General features: G+C 46.9%; 1 protein-coding gene across 1 annotated transcript in view; it reads left to right on the forward strand.

The window, feature by feature from the left end:
• Nucleotides 1-15,452, forward strand: part of ASAP2 (ArfGAP with SH3 domain, ankyrin repeat and PH domain 2) — a 169,785-nt gene that overhangs the window by 97,035 nt on the left and 57,298 nt on the right. Inside the window, 5 exon segments of the mRNA XM_047744070.1 lie at nucleotides 920-969; nucleotides 3,145-3,274; nucleotides 7,646-7,731; nucleotides 14,367-14,442; nucleotides 14,710-14,796. Of these exon segments, the coding sequence (XP_047600026.1) occupies nucleotides 920-969; nucleotides 3,145-3,274; nucleotides 7,646-7,731; nucleotides 14,367-14,442; nucleotides 14,710-14,796 (429 nt within the window).

The raw sequence follows: 15,452 nt of genomic DNA on the forward strand, positions 1-15,452 counted from the left end.
CGTTAGGACACTGAGGAACTTCCTCATTGTCCCGGGCCAGGGTCCTAGAGAACACATCTGTCGAGTTAGCCAGTGGGGTAGGGGGCAGGGCACATAAAGCAGAGGGACACACATGCAGGTTCGGGGGAGCATGATGGGGCGCTGCTTCTGAGGCTTTTAGTGTGGCTTGAAGCCCTGAGTCTGGGGCAGGAGTGGGAGAGGAGTCCGTGGTGGGGAAGACTAGTTCCTGGAAGGCCTCAGATGCCGGGCTGTGAGCTTTGGCCTTGTCGTAAGGCCAGTGAAGAGCCAAAAAAATAAAAAATAAACCTCCCCCCCAAAATGAGATTCTTCTTACAAAAGAACCCTGTTAAAGGGCACATCCATAGGTAGGAACCACTTGATAGAATTTCCAGTGGCTCAGTATGTGCTTTTGAGCCAGGCTCTATCAGAGCGTATGAGGTCCCAAGTTCTAGATCGAAGAGAAGAATCAGGAGACCCCAGGAGAAAGCGAAGGGCTTTGATATCGTTGTTGTTGGGCCCAAATCAGGGGTATATCTCTCAGGGGACATTCCCCTGTTCATTGAAAAAGTCAGAATCCCTTTTTTTTTTTTTTTTTTTTGGGTGGAGAGAGGTACTAAAACTCTTGCCAACGAGGTGTTTCTCTGGGGAGGGTGTAGGTCACACACCATGGGCCATGGGTTCACACGCACTGTAGCGGACAGCGCGTGCGCACCGGTGTTGTCCGCTTCCTCTGTGCGCGTGTGGCATGCCGCTGGGCTCACTCAAAGCCTGAGCTCTAAGTTCTTTATTTTTCATGGGATCGTATACATCATTTATTACAGAAATTAATGCTTCTTTCAGGACTAGTCTAGGAATAAGTAAGTTGTCTTGCCCAGAAGCCAAAATTAGTTCTGTTTAATTTATGCCTCTCTGTTTACAGGATCTGAAAAAGCCCTTTGATAAAGCGTGGAAGGACTATGAAACAAAAATGTGAGTGTTTCAGTTTTTTTTTAAATGCAGATAATTGGAGATCTTAATTTTAAATTGAGCTTTAATTGCTTGAAGGTATTTTCTAAATAAACCTTTGCCCAGGGAAGAATCCACTTAAACCCATGTTGCTGGGCTTCATGACGAGGCCAGATGCTTTCACACTCGGCATCTAAATTCAGCAATGCTGCAGACCTCTTCAACGAGTTTTTCCAGGTCCCTTTTCTGCAATGTCATAATGGTTACAGAATGTAATTTTCAGAAAAGCTAATTGAAGGACATTAAGGTCAGGTTTGTTGACAGATGTTTCTTTCTTTTAAAAAAAAAAAGTTTTCCCCACTTTGTCACCGTTACGGCAGCAGCACCGTTTTTGGACTTCATGTTCCTGGTGATTTGCAAGAGTCGTCTGCTTTTGGCTTTGTGTCTGACTTTCCCTGAAACACTATGGTGTAGGAAGAGAGAAAAGAGAGATTGTTACAGTTCCCCGCGTTAGCCTTATCTGATGGCTCGGTCTGCCGTAAGGACAGGAAGAAAGTGTCGGTGGGTTCTGGGACGTGCAGCGCGGTGTCCACTGGAGACGGGCCTGCTCCTGGTCGGCTTCCGGCAGTCCTCGGCACACTTCAGATCACATTCCCTCCTTCCGAGCAGGGGAGAGTTTGGCTCGCTAGGATTGGGCTGGTGATTGTGGGGATAGTGGTTTCAATTACTGTAAATACTTGAGAGAAAATATTTTTAAATGTCTCATGTTTGCTTTGTAATTACTGTGCGTTGGGTAACAATGTAGAGTTTTCTGAGTGGAAATAGAAACTTCAGCATGAAGCCGTCTGGTAAAGCGAGAGGTGTTAAGAAGAAAGCGGTTCCAGATGTAGCTATAAGTATTTAACTGGACTTGGGATTTGTGGAGGGGGCCGGGGGTGTTGTTTTTCAAACCAGCCCTGGGGAACTCCTGGGTGGCTCAGTCGGTTAAGTGTCTGCCTTCAGCTCAGGTCATGATCCTAGGGGCCAGTATCAAGTCCAGCACCGGGCTGATGAAGCCTTGGATGAAGGATCACAAAGCTCAAGCCCAGGAATACCAAACCTTTCATATTTGTCCCCTCCTGGAAATCCTGAATTTCCATGCCCAGATTTCCGTGCTCAGAGTTGTTTGGCTCCCCAGATTCCAGATCGCACCCATGGCATGTACTCACAGATGAGCACAGAGAGGGGGTTAGAGTGTCTGAAGGTCTGTTCAAGCCAGAGAAGCTCCTGGCCCTTAGCGTCCTGCGTCTGGATACGGAGCAGTGCCCTCGACGGGGAAGGACCACCATTCCTGCTTTATAGACAGACGCCAGGACTCAGTGGTTTGCTTCTGGTCAGCTAGCGAGAGGGTCATTGAGCCAGTGCCAGGAGGTGGCTTCCCATTCAGCCACTGCCGCCGCCCTCGAGTGCCCCCAGTGAGATGCTTCTGCCCTTTACCAGACCTGGGGAGTGAGGGGTTTGAAGAGGGTTGTCAGAGAGACTCCTCGTTCCGAAAGGAGAAGCTTTGAAAGGAGAATGAGATCAAATTCTGTACAATGAGAACATATGTAGAGCGGGGACAGAATCACTCACAAAATCACAGAACCTGGGAGTGCGGAAGCATCAAATAATTCTCGGATAAATTTTTGAAAGTGACTCACCATTTACGTGCGAGATTTGTTCTGCAACAACGAGCACTGTCCTAGTTGAGGCAGAGCCCTAGCAAGACCTCATTCGGCCAGGAGGCAGGTGGAGAGGAGAAGAGAGAATGTGGAGGAGGGAGGGAGTCTTTGCGCCACGCATCCCCCCTTTGTGCTGCTCAGCGGACACACTGACAGACACACGGACAGACGGACAACGTGCCGCCCTAAAGGAAACCTCTGAGGTGGGGCAGGCTTTCTGTCCTTCTGACCCAGACCCGGCACAGAGTAGGTGCTTAGGAAGGTATTTTTTGAGCCAGTACTCAACAAGAAGGGCCAAATTTGACACTCTTATGACCAAACGCACTTAACTTTCCATTAAGTTAAGAGGCCGTCTTATTTCCAAAAGACTCCCGCACGCTTGTATTGCAGGCCAGGTGACGGGATCCCTGCAGGCCAGGTGATGGGATCCCTGCAGCCCGTGTAGTCTGGAGCGCCATGCCTGAGGCATCTCAGCTCATCTTTGCTTTTTCTGCTGCAGAACCAAAATTGAGAAGGAGAAGAAGGAGCACGCCAAGCTGCATGGGATGATTCGCACCGAAATCAGTGGGGCTGAAATCGCCGAAGAGATGGAGAAGGAGCGGCGGCTTTTCCAGCTTCAGATGTGCGAGGTGAGCCCCCCAGGGTGCAGGCTGGGGCTCCACATGTGCAGGGTGCGCCCTGGGGGTGTGGGCTCTGGCCCGAGATGTGCAAGGTGATAGCGGGTGTGCAGGCTGCAGCTATCGATGTGTGAGGTGATAGCGAGGGGTGCGGGCTCCAGCTCCAGATGTGCTTGGGGAGCCCCAAGGGTGTGCGCTCTGGCTCCAGATGTGCAAGGTGATAGTGGGGGGGGTGTGAGCTGCAGCTCCAGTGTGCGAGGGGATCCCCGGGGGTGCGGACTATGGCTACAGATGTGCAAGGGGAGACCTGGGGTTATGGACTCTGGCTCCAAATGTACAAGGGGAGCTCTGGGGGTGCGGGCTGCAGCTTCAGATGTGCGAGGGGAGCCCTGGGGGTATGGACTCCAGCTCCAGATGTGTGAGGAGAGCCTCGGGAGTGTGGACTCGGGCTCCAGATGTGCAAGGGGAGCCCTGGGGGTGCAGGCTGCAGCTACCGATGTGCAGGGTGAGCCCCAGGGTGCCGGGGTTGGGAGGGGCCTGTGCAGATTCCAGCCGGTTATGGGTTCTAGGTGGGCTGTAGGCAGCCTGCCTTTACCGGCTTGTGAACTCCTCAAGGAGCGCACACCTCCCCGAGGCTTCCAACGGCACACCAATGCGTCAGTGGACTCCCATTTGTGCAATTTCTCTTACTAGGGAAGCCTGAGGGTGGGCTGAGCTGAATCTAACACTAGCCATTAATTAAAGGTAGAGAAGGATCTAAAGAAACGTCCTGTCTGGCCTCCTACACATACCCAGACTTACCTGGTGCTGGTACGTTGCTACAATTGTCTCTCCGTTAGTGTTTTTAATGAGGTGTCTTGGTTCCCATTATACGGTGGAATCTGTGAGGAGGGCCAGGGAGAAGGCAGCTAGAAAACCTGCAGCTGGGCCCTCGTGGTCTGAGTGAGAGAGAGAGAAAACCAAGTTCTACAGGAAGCTGAGCCACCGGCCTGCAAAGTGCTTCTCCCCAGACTCACTCCTCAAGGCAGGAGGCCCTCAGGAGCACCTCTGGTCTGCTCTGTTCTGCTGCCTTAGCCCTTGCCTCTGGGGCGGGGGGGGGGGGGGGGGGGGGGGCGGGGAAGGGCAGCACTGACGCTCTGGGACGGGTCCCTGCTAGAGGCTGAGGGGTGGAAAATACCAGAAACCCATCCTGAAGGCCTTTGCTTCCAGCCTTTTTATGCCTTGCTTGTGGGTCTTTCTAAAAAAAACACCTCTGGAAACCACGCCCAGCTCTGCCTGAGGGTTCACTCACCTGGTAGTGGAGATGAAGCCCCTTGAGCTTGACGGCGCGCGTGCAAGGCCGTGCCGACTTCAGCTTTCCGTGTGCACAGTATGGGGACGACCACGACAGCTCCTAAAGCGGACCCAGTGTGCTCTCAGTGCCCCGGGAGCAGGCAGCAGCAGAGCTAAGCCACACGGCACTTCTGAACTTCAGAATGTTTGTTGATTGCAACGAGGGTCTAGCTTTTAGAAGTGTCTATCTTAGGAGTCTATTTAAATGACTTTTTATTCCCAGAGCGATCTCTTAACTGGTCAGTGGAGCAGAACCAGTTACAGGATGGAGGACAGGTTATTAGCCTGATGGCCTCTCCAGCTCTCTTCTTTTCTGTTTGCATGGAATTTCTTTTTCAGCCTGTGTGTATCTGTGACTCTAAAGTGTGTTTCCTGTAGACAGTGTTTTTTACATCTACTCTGACCATCTCTGCCTTTTGATGGGATTGTTTCATCTGTTCACATCTGACGTTGCTACTGATGTGGTTGCATTTATGTAAGTCTGCTGTCTGTTGTTGTTTTGTGTCTCTTGTCTTCTTTGTTCCTTTGTTCTTCCTTTGCTTTTTTTTTTTTTTCCATTAAGTGAATATTTAGAAAGTTAACTAAGCTCCCAGTCTTACTGTAGAGAGGAGAGTGGTTATTTTTAGATCCACTTTGTTTTGCAAACAGACCTCATAGGGAACAATACCTGCCTGGCCCATTTCACACGGTGTTAGAGGAATCAGCCCAGAGGTCTGAGATGGGATGGGAAATTGCTGTCTGTTACACAAATACTAGGTATTGTTTTTGTATAATTGCAGTAAAATTACCTAGCGGTATTTTACAAAGAATGGGTTTGGAACAGGTGTGTGTATGTATGTTGTGTTCAGGTTATGCTCTCTTTTTTTGGCTGGTAAGGAGGAAACACATTTTCTTAAACTCTGCAAAAGACTGCTTATTGAAAAACGTCTAGTGAATTGTGAAACTCGATTAGTGTGTTTTTGAAGTAAGGGGTGAAGTGAGGGGTGCCGCACTGTTTGCTGTGCTGTGCACCAGACAAGTCACCTTTCCCCTCCAGGTCTAGGTGAACGCGTCCTGTGCTCTGGTGAAATAGTCCATTGTGCTGGAAAGGTACTGTCTAGAGGCTGGCTCTCGGTCACACACCTGCTGGGCCAGCCCCAACCCCCCCAGCGGTGCGGGGGGGGTGGGGAGGTTGGGTCCTCAGGTGTGCTGAGCCTCGGAGCTCTGGCAGTTAGCCTGACGTATGCAGAAGCAGAGGCGGAGTTGCCAGAGGAGGACACATCCCATGAAGGATGGCCACGAGGGCCAAACAGAAGTGGGCTGGAATGTGCTGTCCGTGGGGGAAGGAGGAACACTTGAAAAGCAGCCCCCGCAACGCGCCCCCCGCCCCCCGAATCTGACATCTCAGAGTGAATAGATGGCTGAACTTGATCATGGTAAAATTGTTCAACCAGATCCTCGCACAAGACATCTCAAGGTTCATAAATGCTTTCCACCATTTAGATGTTTAAAATTTTAGTTGCCCAAAATCGAAGCTAGAAGGATGGCTTTCAGGTGTTTATTTTAAATGCAAAATGAGTTTTTTAGAGAAATTCAGTTTGCCCTAATAAATAGGTAGGACAGAGCATCTGTGCATGGGGAACGTATGAGAGATCCTGTTGGTTTTCTGTGATTATAAAAATAGGCTCTTTTAAAAATTAGTCTATATATATGAAGTTAAAAATTACCCCAAATTTTACTCACCAGAAGATAAGTGCTTTGACATCTTTCATATATTCCTCTGTACCTTCATAAAAATAATTTGTATAAACAGGATTGTTCTCTACTGGTGCTTTCTAACCTGATTATTTTGACTCACTCATATGTCATGGGCATTCTCGGTGCCGGAAAGTCTCTGCTTTATTGGCCTCATGGCTACATAGCAATTTTTGTGTGCGGCTGAACCATACTTTAATTTTCCATTTGTTACATTTGGGTTGCCATTCGTTACTTTTACAAACAAGTCTGCACTGAACCTTGTTTTCTAATCATCTTTGTAAACTTTTACAATTATCCTCTTGGAGAATAAGTTCCCTTAAGTAGAATTTCTGTGTCAAAAGGTCTACATTTTAAGTTTTGACTTAAACGTAAGTCAAAGTGAACCATCTTATTAACCACGTAAGCATTTTGAGGCTTTGCCAAGCATCTTATTCAGTTAACAGTGAGTAAGTGTCAGACCGAGGGAAGGAGAACACGTAAAGGTGCTTGATGTAGGAAAAGCAGATTTTGTTGTCGACTGTCTCAGAGCAGCTTCCTCTCTCCGGCTGGACTCTGTGACTTGACCATGAGCTTCCTAGGTTATGGCTGCAAAGCCTGTGTGGTCAGCAGGGGTGGCCGCTCTTCTGGAGGCATCCAGTCTCGGGGATGACATGTTCTCGGAGTTCTTTATGCCACTTCCTGACAGAGGAGGGGCCAGGGAATTTATGGAGTCTTTGTTCTATAAAACTTTAGCAAAGAACAAATGGATTTCCTGAGGCTGGTTTTGTAGATTCCTGGGACTTCCTGATATTTTAGTGATCATTCCTGAGTTCTCCAAGTTAAAAATGGCTTTCGCTCATTTCGATTTAAAATTTCGTTTTTATAACAGTCCCATTTTCTTCAATGCCAGGATTAGAGACGTGGTGACAGGAGTCTCAACTACTGAACAGTGGCAGTTAGTGTTGCAGACCATGACCTGCCCGGAGAAGGGGCAGTGGGTGGCGCAGGAGGATGCGGACAGAAAGAGCCCATTCACTCCAACCATCTGCCTTCTCTGTGCAGCTCCAAGAAAATGTGCTCTAGCGGGTTAAGATCCAGCGTCTTACTACTAGGAGTTCTTGGTGCCTTAAGTTAAATATTTAATTACCTGGACGTCGGATATTTCATTTGGCACCAAAATGAGAAAAATACGTAGTTTCTGGTGTTTCAGAAAATACTCACCACCTGCCGTGACCTCTCCCCACAGTGGAAGCTGTCCAAGAAGCGGAGAAGCCGATCTCTGCTCTCAGGAGCCTGTTCTGGGTCTGACATACCCTTTTGTGTTTTTCTTAACAGTATCTGCTGAAGGTCAATGAAATTAAGATTAAAAAGGGAGTGGATTTACTTCAGAATCTGATCAAATATTTTCATGCCCAGTGCAAGTAAGTTCTTTTTCTTTGTTGTGATGTTATTTCAGCTGTTTCTGTCTTTATGGCCACTTTTGTAGATAACATAATGTTGGATCGGGGAAAATACGTACTCCTTTAAAAGCCTCATAAAGCGCAGTACTAACCCGTGCTATTAACACGGCAACCCTGGAAAATCATGTTAGATGGAAGAAGTCAGACACAAAGGCCATATCCTGTAGGTTTTTATTTACTTGGGAGATCAGGAATAAGCAGCTCTACAGATGAGTGATTGCCAGAGCTTAGGGGGAGTGGGGAATGACTGCGCTTTGGGGTAGTGAAAATGTTCTGGAACGAGATGGTGCTGATGATTGCACAATTTTGTTAATATACTAAACCCACTGAATTGTACACTTTAAAAGGGCAAATTTTGTGGTTTAAGAATCTCAATAAACAACAAAAGTAAACAATATAAAAATCTATAGTACTGATCAGATGTATTTACTTTGCTCTTTTCTGCAGAGGGACATACTATTTGATCTAACACATTCACAGATGGTTTTTGTTTGCAAAAAATTAAATGGGGTTAATGCAGTATATTAAATCAAAGAAATACTTCCATATATGTATATTTTTAAAGATTTTATTTATTTGAGGGAGAGGGAGGAGGGGCACAGGGAGAGGGAGAAGCAGACTCCTGGCTAAGCAGGGAGCCCAAGCTGGGGTCGATCCCAGGACCCTGGGATCATGACCTGAGCTGAGGGCAGACACTTAAGCAACTGAGCCACCCAGGCGCCCCGATATATTATTTATCCTATAAAGCAAGTGATAATGCTGAGCTAAAGAGGCTGAATATGATAGAGGAGAAGCTTCCATGTTTGGGGCTACCTCACGTAGGTTTAAGAATCTTTCTCAATAAACAATAAAAGTAAACAATATAAAAATCTATAGTACTGATCAGATGTATTTGTACTCAGCTTGGCCCGCATGTGGGCCCTACACAGCCTGACCCTCATCGTGCTGCACTCGCTCGCTCGCTCCCCCCACTTCTGCCTGACCGCAGTTGTTACACAGACCGGCCCCTGGCTCACCTCTCACTTGCTGAGTGGGTGCCATGTGCCCGGCACCATCCTGGTTGCCGGAGATAGAAGAATGTACATCACAGACATAGTCCCTGCTCGAATTAGGTAGGTAGGTGGGCTTAAGCAATAGGTTTATGATTGCACATTTGAAACGTGTTTGGAAGTGTTGGAATCTGAGAAAGACTAGAAGAGAAGGACCTGATTGAAATCAAGATTGAGGGCAGACACAGATTTTTCTTCTTTTTTTTCCCTCTTCCTGCTGTGTTCTCCAGCCTCCAGACATAGTACCTAGCCGCATAGTAGATATTCAAATACATTTTTAACTAGCCGCACGCCTCTTTGAGGAGACATGTATTCGAAGATCTAAAGGATCTAGCAGATAGGGAGTAGGGGAAGAACATTCCAGGCAAAGTCTAGATCTCAAGGCAGGAAAAAGCCCAACGCAACATAAGCATAATGAGTGAGGGGAGGTGGTGCGACATGAAACCGACGGAAAGGCAAGAAATGTGGACAGCCTTAGGAGCCTTGTGAAAGGTTTTAGATTTTATTCTGAGTGTATTAGGAAGCTCTCGAAAGTTTTAAGGAGGGGATTCATTGAGCAGATATTGAGCTCCTGCTATGTGCCAGGCACTGTTTGAGGTTCTTATGGTACTTCGTACGCATGAACCTTCGGTTTTGATGGCGTGGATAAGCAGTAAACACAGGAGAAAATATGTAACAGTTCTAGGGAGTGGGCATGGCTGTGAACAGGTGGAACATTGCGATGGGAGGAGAGAGGGCAGAGTTGATGGGAAACATCTGGGAAGACTTCTCAGTTCCATTCCTGTTGTCCTAAGAGACAAAGAGGAGGGGTGTGGGCGATCACTTAAGGACACAGTCCTGCCCTGGCACCATCCGGGAACAGTGCTGTCTTGGCCTAGACTGCTGACAAAGCCAGTTGTTGAGAAATCCTTGGAGGTTGAATTGCCCCACCTGTCTGTCACTTGTCCCCAAACAGTCTGTGTCCCACACTGATATACCTTCGCACACATAGCTCTTTGCTAGAATGTCCTGCTGCTCCCTTTGTGCCTTCCCCTAGCTTCTGGTCATCCTTGAGACCTGCCTACTGCTCCTTTAAAGTCGCCCGGTCTTCCCCTGCTGGAATTACTTCTCTTCCTTCTGCATTATCACTCTCCCAGCTCTGTATCTCCAGGATGGTATCTTTTACACTGTCGTGTCTCCCACCAAACTGGGTCTTCTCTATGGAACGAGGCCATGACACTGACCTGTTTCATCTTCAGTGCGCGGTACATGTACCTGGCACATAGTTGTTGTGGTGAGTTGCACTGTTGACTCAGCTTGACTTTGGAATTTGTGATACAGCGTTGATGACTGTGCGTCTGTGAAGCAGTTGAGGTCCAGCAGCAAAGGAAGCTGTGCCGTGTGGTTCGTCCTGGGTTAGAGGAAGGGCTCCAGGCTTGGAGGAAGAGTCTCGGAGGATGGAGAAAGACCCCTAATTTGTAGAATTTCCGAGACGAACTATTTTATAGAGACTCAAAATCCTAGCTTCGTGATTACCATGCGGATGACTTCTTTGGTTTTCATGCTTGTAACCTCGTGTGAGGCAGATTAGGAAGTGGGTCGCTTCCTTGCTAATATTTTATTTCTAAGATACTATTCTGGGATTTCCTTTTTTCTCTTTATTTTGCCCAAACTGATCCGTTGGGTAGCAACAGACCACTTGTGGAAAAGTGAACTAGTTGGCCTTTTATGGGCATGAGCTCAGTAACCTTTAAAAACGATGAATCTTCCATTACTTCCTGTGTGTGTGTGTGTGTGTGTGTGTGTGTGTGTACACTGCCTGTGTGTGTACTGCCTGTCCTTCAGCTCACTTGCACAGCTTTGACTTTCTTAATTCCCATTCTGGGGGATAAAATGCAGAGCTGGAGTGACTCAGCCATTGGACAAAGGACCATGTGGCCGTGCACTTTTTGTTCTGGGAGCTCCTGCATGTTCCCCAGTTAGCGTTCCCAGTCTCCTATCCTCACCCCAAGTGGGCGCTGTGCACCGATGGCCTGGGGCAGCCTGCGTGGCCACCACGCATTCTCCCAGGCCGCTGTCTCTGCAGGTATGAAGAGGCCTCTTGGTGTAGACTAGACTCTGGAGTCATGTTTGGTGGTCACCCTTAGAACTGCCTAGATATCTGTTACCTTGCATTTTATTCATTTTTGCTTTTCACTTTCAGTGTTCTTTTTTTTTTTTTTTTTATTTGATAGATCACAAGCAGGCAGAGAGGCAGGCAGAGAGAGAGGAGGAAGCAGGCTCCCCGAGAGAGCAGAGAGCCCGATGCGGGGCTCGATCCCAGGACTCCGAGATCATGACCTGAGCCAAAGGCAGCGGCTTAACCCACTGAGCCACCCAGGCGCCCCTACTTTCAGTGTTCTTGAAGTATTTTCATGTTCTTTGTTTTTTATTTCATTTAAAGAAAGAAGTTGCATCTCTGCCTAGCTCCTGGAATAGCCTTAAAATCTGTCTTAATAGCCTTTGCTGTTGAAGGTTGAGGCTTTGGAATCTAGAAGTAGGGCAGTCTCTAAAAGGATAATAAAACAAAAGCAGCCGTGTTCTAGTGGTGACGAATGTTGAGTTCACTTGTTCTTTGAGAACCACGATGACCAGCTGTTGCCTGGTGTACTTGGGATAATGCCGTTGAATGAGACACAGGCTGAGGGTGCGGAGGGCAGGTGGGTCTTGGGCCATGAGGAAGGGGTGCTCTCATGAAGCCTGTAGCCAGAGGGAGAGGCTACCCTGCTTGGTGGGAGCTTGAAGATTGAATCACAGTGGGCGTGTTTTAAAGGCTTGAGAGTTTGGTCAGGCTGGGGAGAAAACATTTAATAAAAAACAAAATTGATATTTAGTAATATTGATGGTAAACATTGTTTGATTGAAGCTTGGGAAAGTGTCAATGGTTCAACCTAAGAAACATGTGCCAGGGTTTGTACTTAGAAATGTCACAGTGGGGGTGACCACGGGGCAGGGGGTGCTCAGCTGATTAAGTGTCTGCCTTTGGCTCAAGTCATGATCTCAGGGTTCTGGAATCAAGCTCCACATCGAACTTCCTGCTCGGCGGGGTTCTGCTGCTCTCTCTCTCTCTCTCTGCCCTTCCCACCAACTTGTTCTCTCTTTCTCTCTAATAAAGAAAATCTTTAAAAAGGGGGAAAAAAGGAAATGTCAGAGTGATGGGGCCTCTTACTGGCTCAGTTGGTAGAGTACGTGACTCTCAATCTTGAGGTTGTGAGTTCGAGCCCCATGTTGGGTATAGAGAATAAAATTTTAAGAATAAAATTTAAAATAAAAACAAAAAATAAAAATAAAATAAAAAATAAAATTTAAACTAAAAAAAAAAAAAAGTCACAGTGGCAACAGCCAGCAAAGCGGGGACAGAGCCCCTTTCTTTGAAACTTTCTCTAAGGCCTGAAACTCTCTCCCTGAGGGAGGGCATACCTAGGTGCCAAAACATGCCTTAAGAAGGAGGGTACAACTCTGCCTACTTGTACTCTCTATCTCTGTGTCAAATAAAAAAAAAACCTTTAAAAAAAAAAAGGAGGGTACGTGGGGCGCCTGGATGGCTCAGTTAGTTAAGTGTCTGACTCTTGATTTTGGCTCAGGTCATAATCTCAGGGTCTCAGAGGTCAGAAGACAGTGGACACAGAGCCCTGGAGAAGTCACCGTTGCCGTATCCCAAGCATATTCCATGTTCAAGAAAAAAGCATTAGGTAAAATGTAGGGATGAGAATATAAAGTAAAGAGTTATGCATATATCTAAAAATTAAGCTTCGAACATTCTCATAGTGCAGGTTCTGTGATTCCTCATGCCTGGCTAGTAATGGTTCAGAACCCACATCCTGTGTGTATATTTCCCTTCCTCCTCGGAATTACTGTATTCAGGGTCGTGCCACGTTGCCCTCACAGCCCCGTCTGTTCCTTGCATAATTCACCTGGGAAGGTCCCGCAGGACCCTTGCTGAATTTCAGAGTTGGTGAACGTCATCTTGCGTGAACACGTGAGAAACCCAGATCACATTTTGAAGATCATCTCCTTCCAGTTACCTGGCTGAAGTTGGAGACTCCTTCCTTCCTTCATTAATTTATGTTTTCATTCAACAAATACCGTGTGCTTGAAATGTGCCAGGCTTTGTGGATACCATGCTCTCAATCTCCTAGAACTTTGCATCTAAGGGAGGGTGGGTATATTTTAAATAATCACACTAATGACTACATAATGCTAGTTGTGCTAAGGGTTTTTGTGTGTATGTGTTTTTTTTTTTAGAGATCTTATTTATTTATTTGAGAGAGAGATTCAGTGAGAGAGCACGAGAGGGGAGAAGGTCAGAGGGAGAAGCAGACTCCCCAGGGAGCCGGGACCCTGACACGGGACTTGATCCCGGGACTCTGAGACGAAGGCAGACGAAGGCAGCTGCCTAACCAACTGAGCCACCCAGGTGCCCTGTGCTAAGGGTTTTGAAGCAAGAGACAGTGCTCTGAGGCATTATAGCAAGGAGACTTCTTTTAAGAGGTCATGGAACCCTCACTAACAAAGTGTGATAGCTAACTTAAAGTTTGAAGAGTGGGTGGGAATAATCTAGGTAAAACAGAAGATATCTGCAGGGAGAACTCTTTGGAAAACTGAAATAGCATATGCAAAGGGCCTGAGGCAGGAAGGATCTGATGGCCATTGACAGAAGGCTGTTACCTCTGGAATCTAGTGAATGCTTTAAAGGGGCAAATGATGCTACCTGAAGCTTGGGGACATAGAAGCTTGGGGACATAGATTTGGCAGAAGCCAAATCATACAGGGCCTTGTTACATTTTGAACTTTGCTCTGAGCTTATGGGAAAGTATTTTCTACATTCCCCTCAAAAGGGTTCTATGGCATGCATCAGAGGCAGTGCTGAGAGCATCGACCCGCCGTGGTGCAGAGAAACTTGTCTAGCTCCTCTTATATTTCCTGCATCACTTACTATAAACGACTTCACAAGCATGGAGTTCTGGGCTTTAAAAAGTTTCCTTTTGATATGTGATCTCAAGTTCCCCAGCCATATTTCCCTACTCTGTAGATGGGGTGTGGCCATTCCCCTGCATCAGACTTGCTTTGTTTTTGGGTTTGTTTGTTTGTTTTTTTCCCCGTCCGCCTTCTCTTTTCCACTTAGCTGTTGACTGTGCAGGAAGGTTTCTTAGTGTCTAGTTCTTACTTATGTCCCATGCTTTTCTGACCTCAGACTTTTCCATTCCCAAACCAGCGCCTTCACTGCCTTTTGTCTGTAGGTGCCTGCTTCCCATCATACACTGAAAATTTAGGGCTCCTTTCATACGGGTCAAGAGCAATTATAAACACTTACACTTACTGCGGGTCCTTTTCTGTCACTTCTTGCCGATTTAAGTGTCATTTTATTCTTTGTTTGCCTGATATTTTGAAGTTTGTTTTATATAGTCTTTTCCCCCAGGAATTACGTCATGAGTTCACTCACTTTCTTTTAAACGAGTGTTTTCTCCATGTAGTAGAATTGTTTCCTCTTTTATGAAACACTATCTCTGTCTCTTTTTTTCCTCTTAGTTTTTTCCAGGACGGACTGAAAGCAGTTGAGAGCCTCAAGCCTTCCATTGAGACACTTTCAACAGACCTTCACACAGTAAGCGGCTTCCCTCCCACATAAATGAGTGTTGAAACAGTTTTTATGCAATGAATGCTTTGATTTAAACGTTGCTTCTGTATGATCCCACGTTTGTAAGCTGACAGCCGGGTGGTGCCCCATGGACGATGAAGTCCCCGTGGCCATCGCTGTCCTGGCTGGTGGTGGGGAGGGAAGCATTTGTTGCATTTCTGTGGCCATGCCCTGTGACCTTCAGCACCTCCCTGCACCTCAGCCCTGCTTCTCTCTTTGTTTTGTTTTTTAAAGATCAAACAGGCCCAGGATGAAGAAAGAAGGCAGCTGATACAGCTTCGAGATATTCTGAAATCAGCTCTGCAGGTTGAACAGAAAGAGGTGAGGGGATTTAATTTTGAAAGATGGCTCTTGTATACCTGTGTCTCGGAGGCTTTGGGACAGACGAATGTGACATTCAGGTCCTCCAGGCGCTCACGGTCCACTCCGGGGCTCTACTGGGCCAGCACTGAGTGTTTGGTTTACTCCGTAAGTTTGGTTTTCTGAAACCCATTTTTTTAGATCTGTTTATTTCATGGGGCGAGTGTTTGTTTACTGGAGACCCAGCCTTCATGGCAGTGTATAACCCCTTCTCCACTCTCTAGTCTTAGATGAGTAGCTCTCAACATCTGTTACACGGGTACTCAGTATCAATGCTGTTGATTTTCTGCCTGGAACTTTGTGATTTCCATGGCCCTGTATATGTGGCTGCAGCCCACTTGGGCATCACCAGGTACCAGGTAGCCACCTGCACCCTCAGCCCTGAGATCCCACTCTGTAAAACATGGGGACCTAGATGCTCTTACAGTGGCATTTCCATGAGCAGGAGCCCTCAGTTTCTCTGGGATCATCTCTTTCCTATAATCCCTTTCCTGCATGCTGACACATTCACGGTGACAGTGTTTTGGAGGATTTTTAAAAACATGTTAAAAAGTAAATTTTTAAGGTAGTTCTACGATCTGTTTACTGCAGGGTGGGTATTATAATATGAAATTTAA

Source organism: Lutra lutra, chromosome 9, assembly GCF_902655055.1.
Source record: "Lutra lutra chromosome 9, mLutLut1.2, whole genome shotgun sequence".
NCBI classification, from domain to species: domain Eukaryota; kingdom Metazoa; phylum Chordata; class Mammalia; order Carnivora; family Mustelidae; genus Lutra; species Lutra lutra.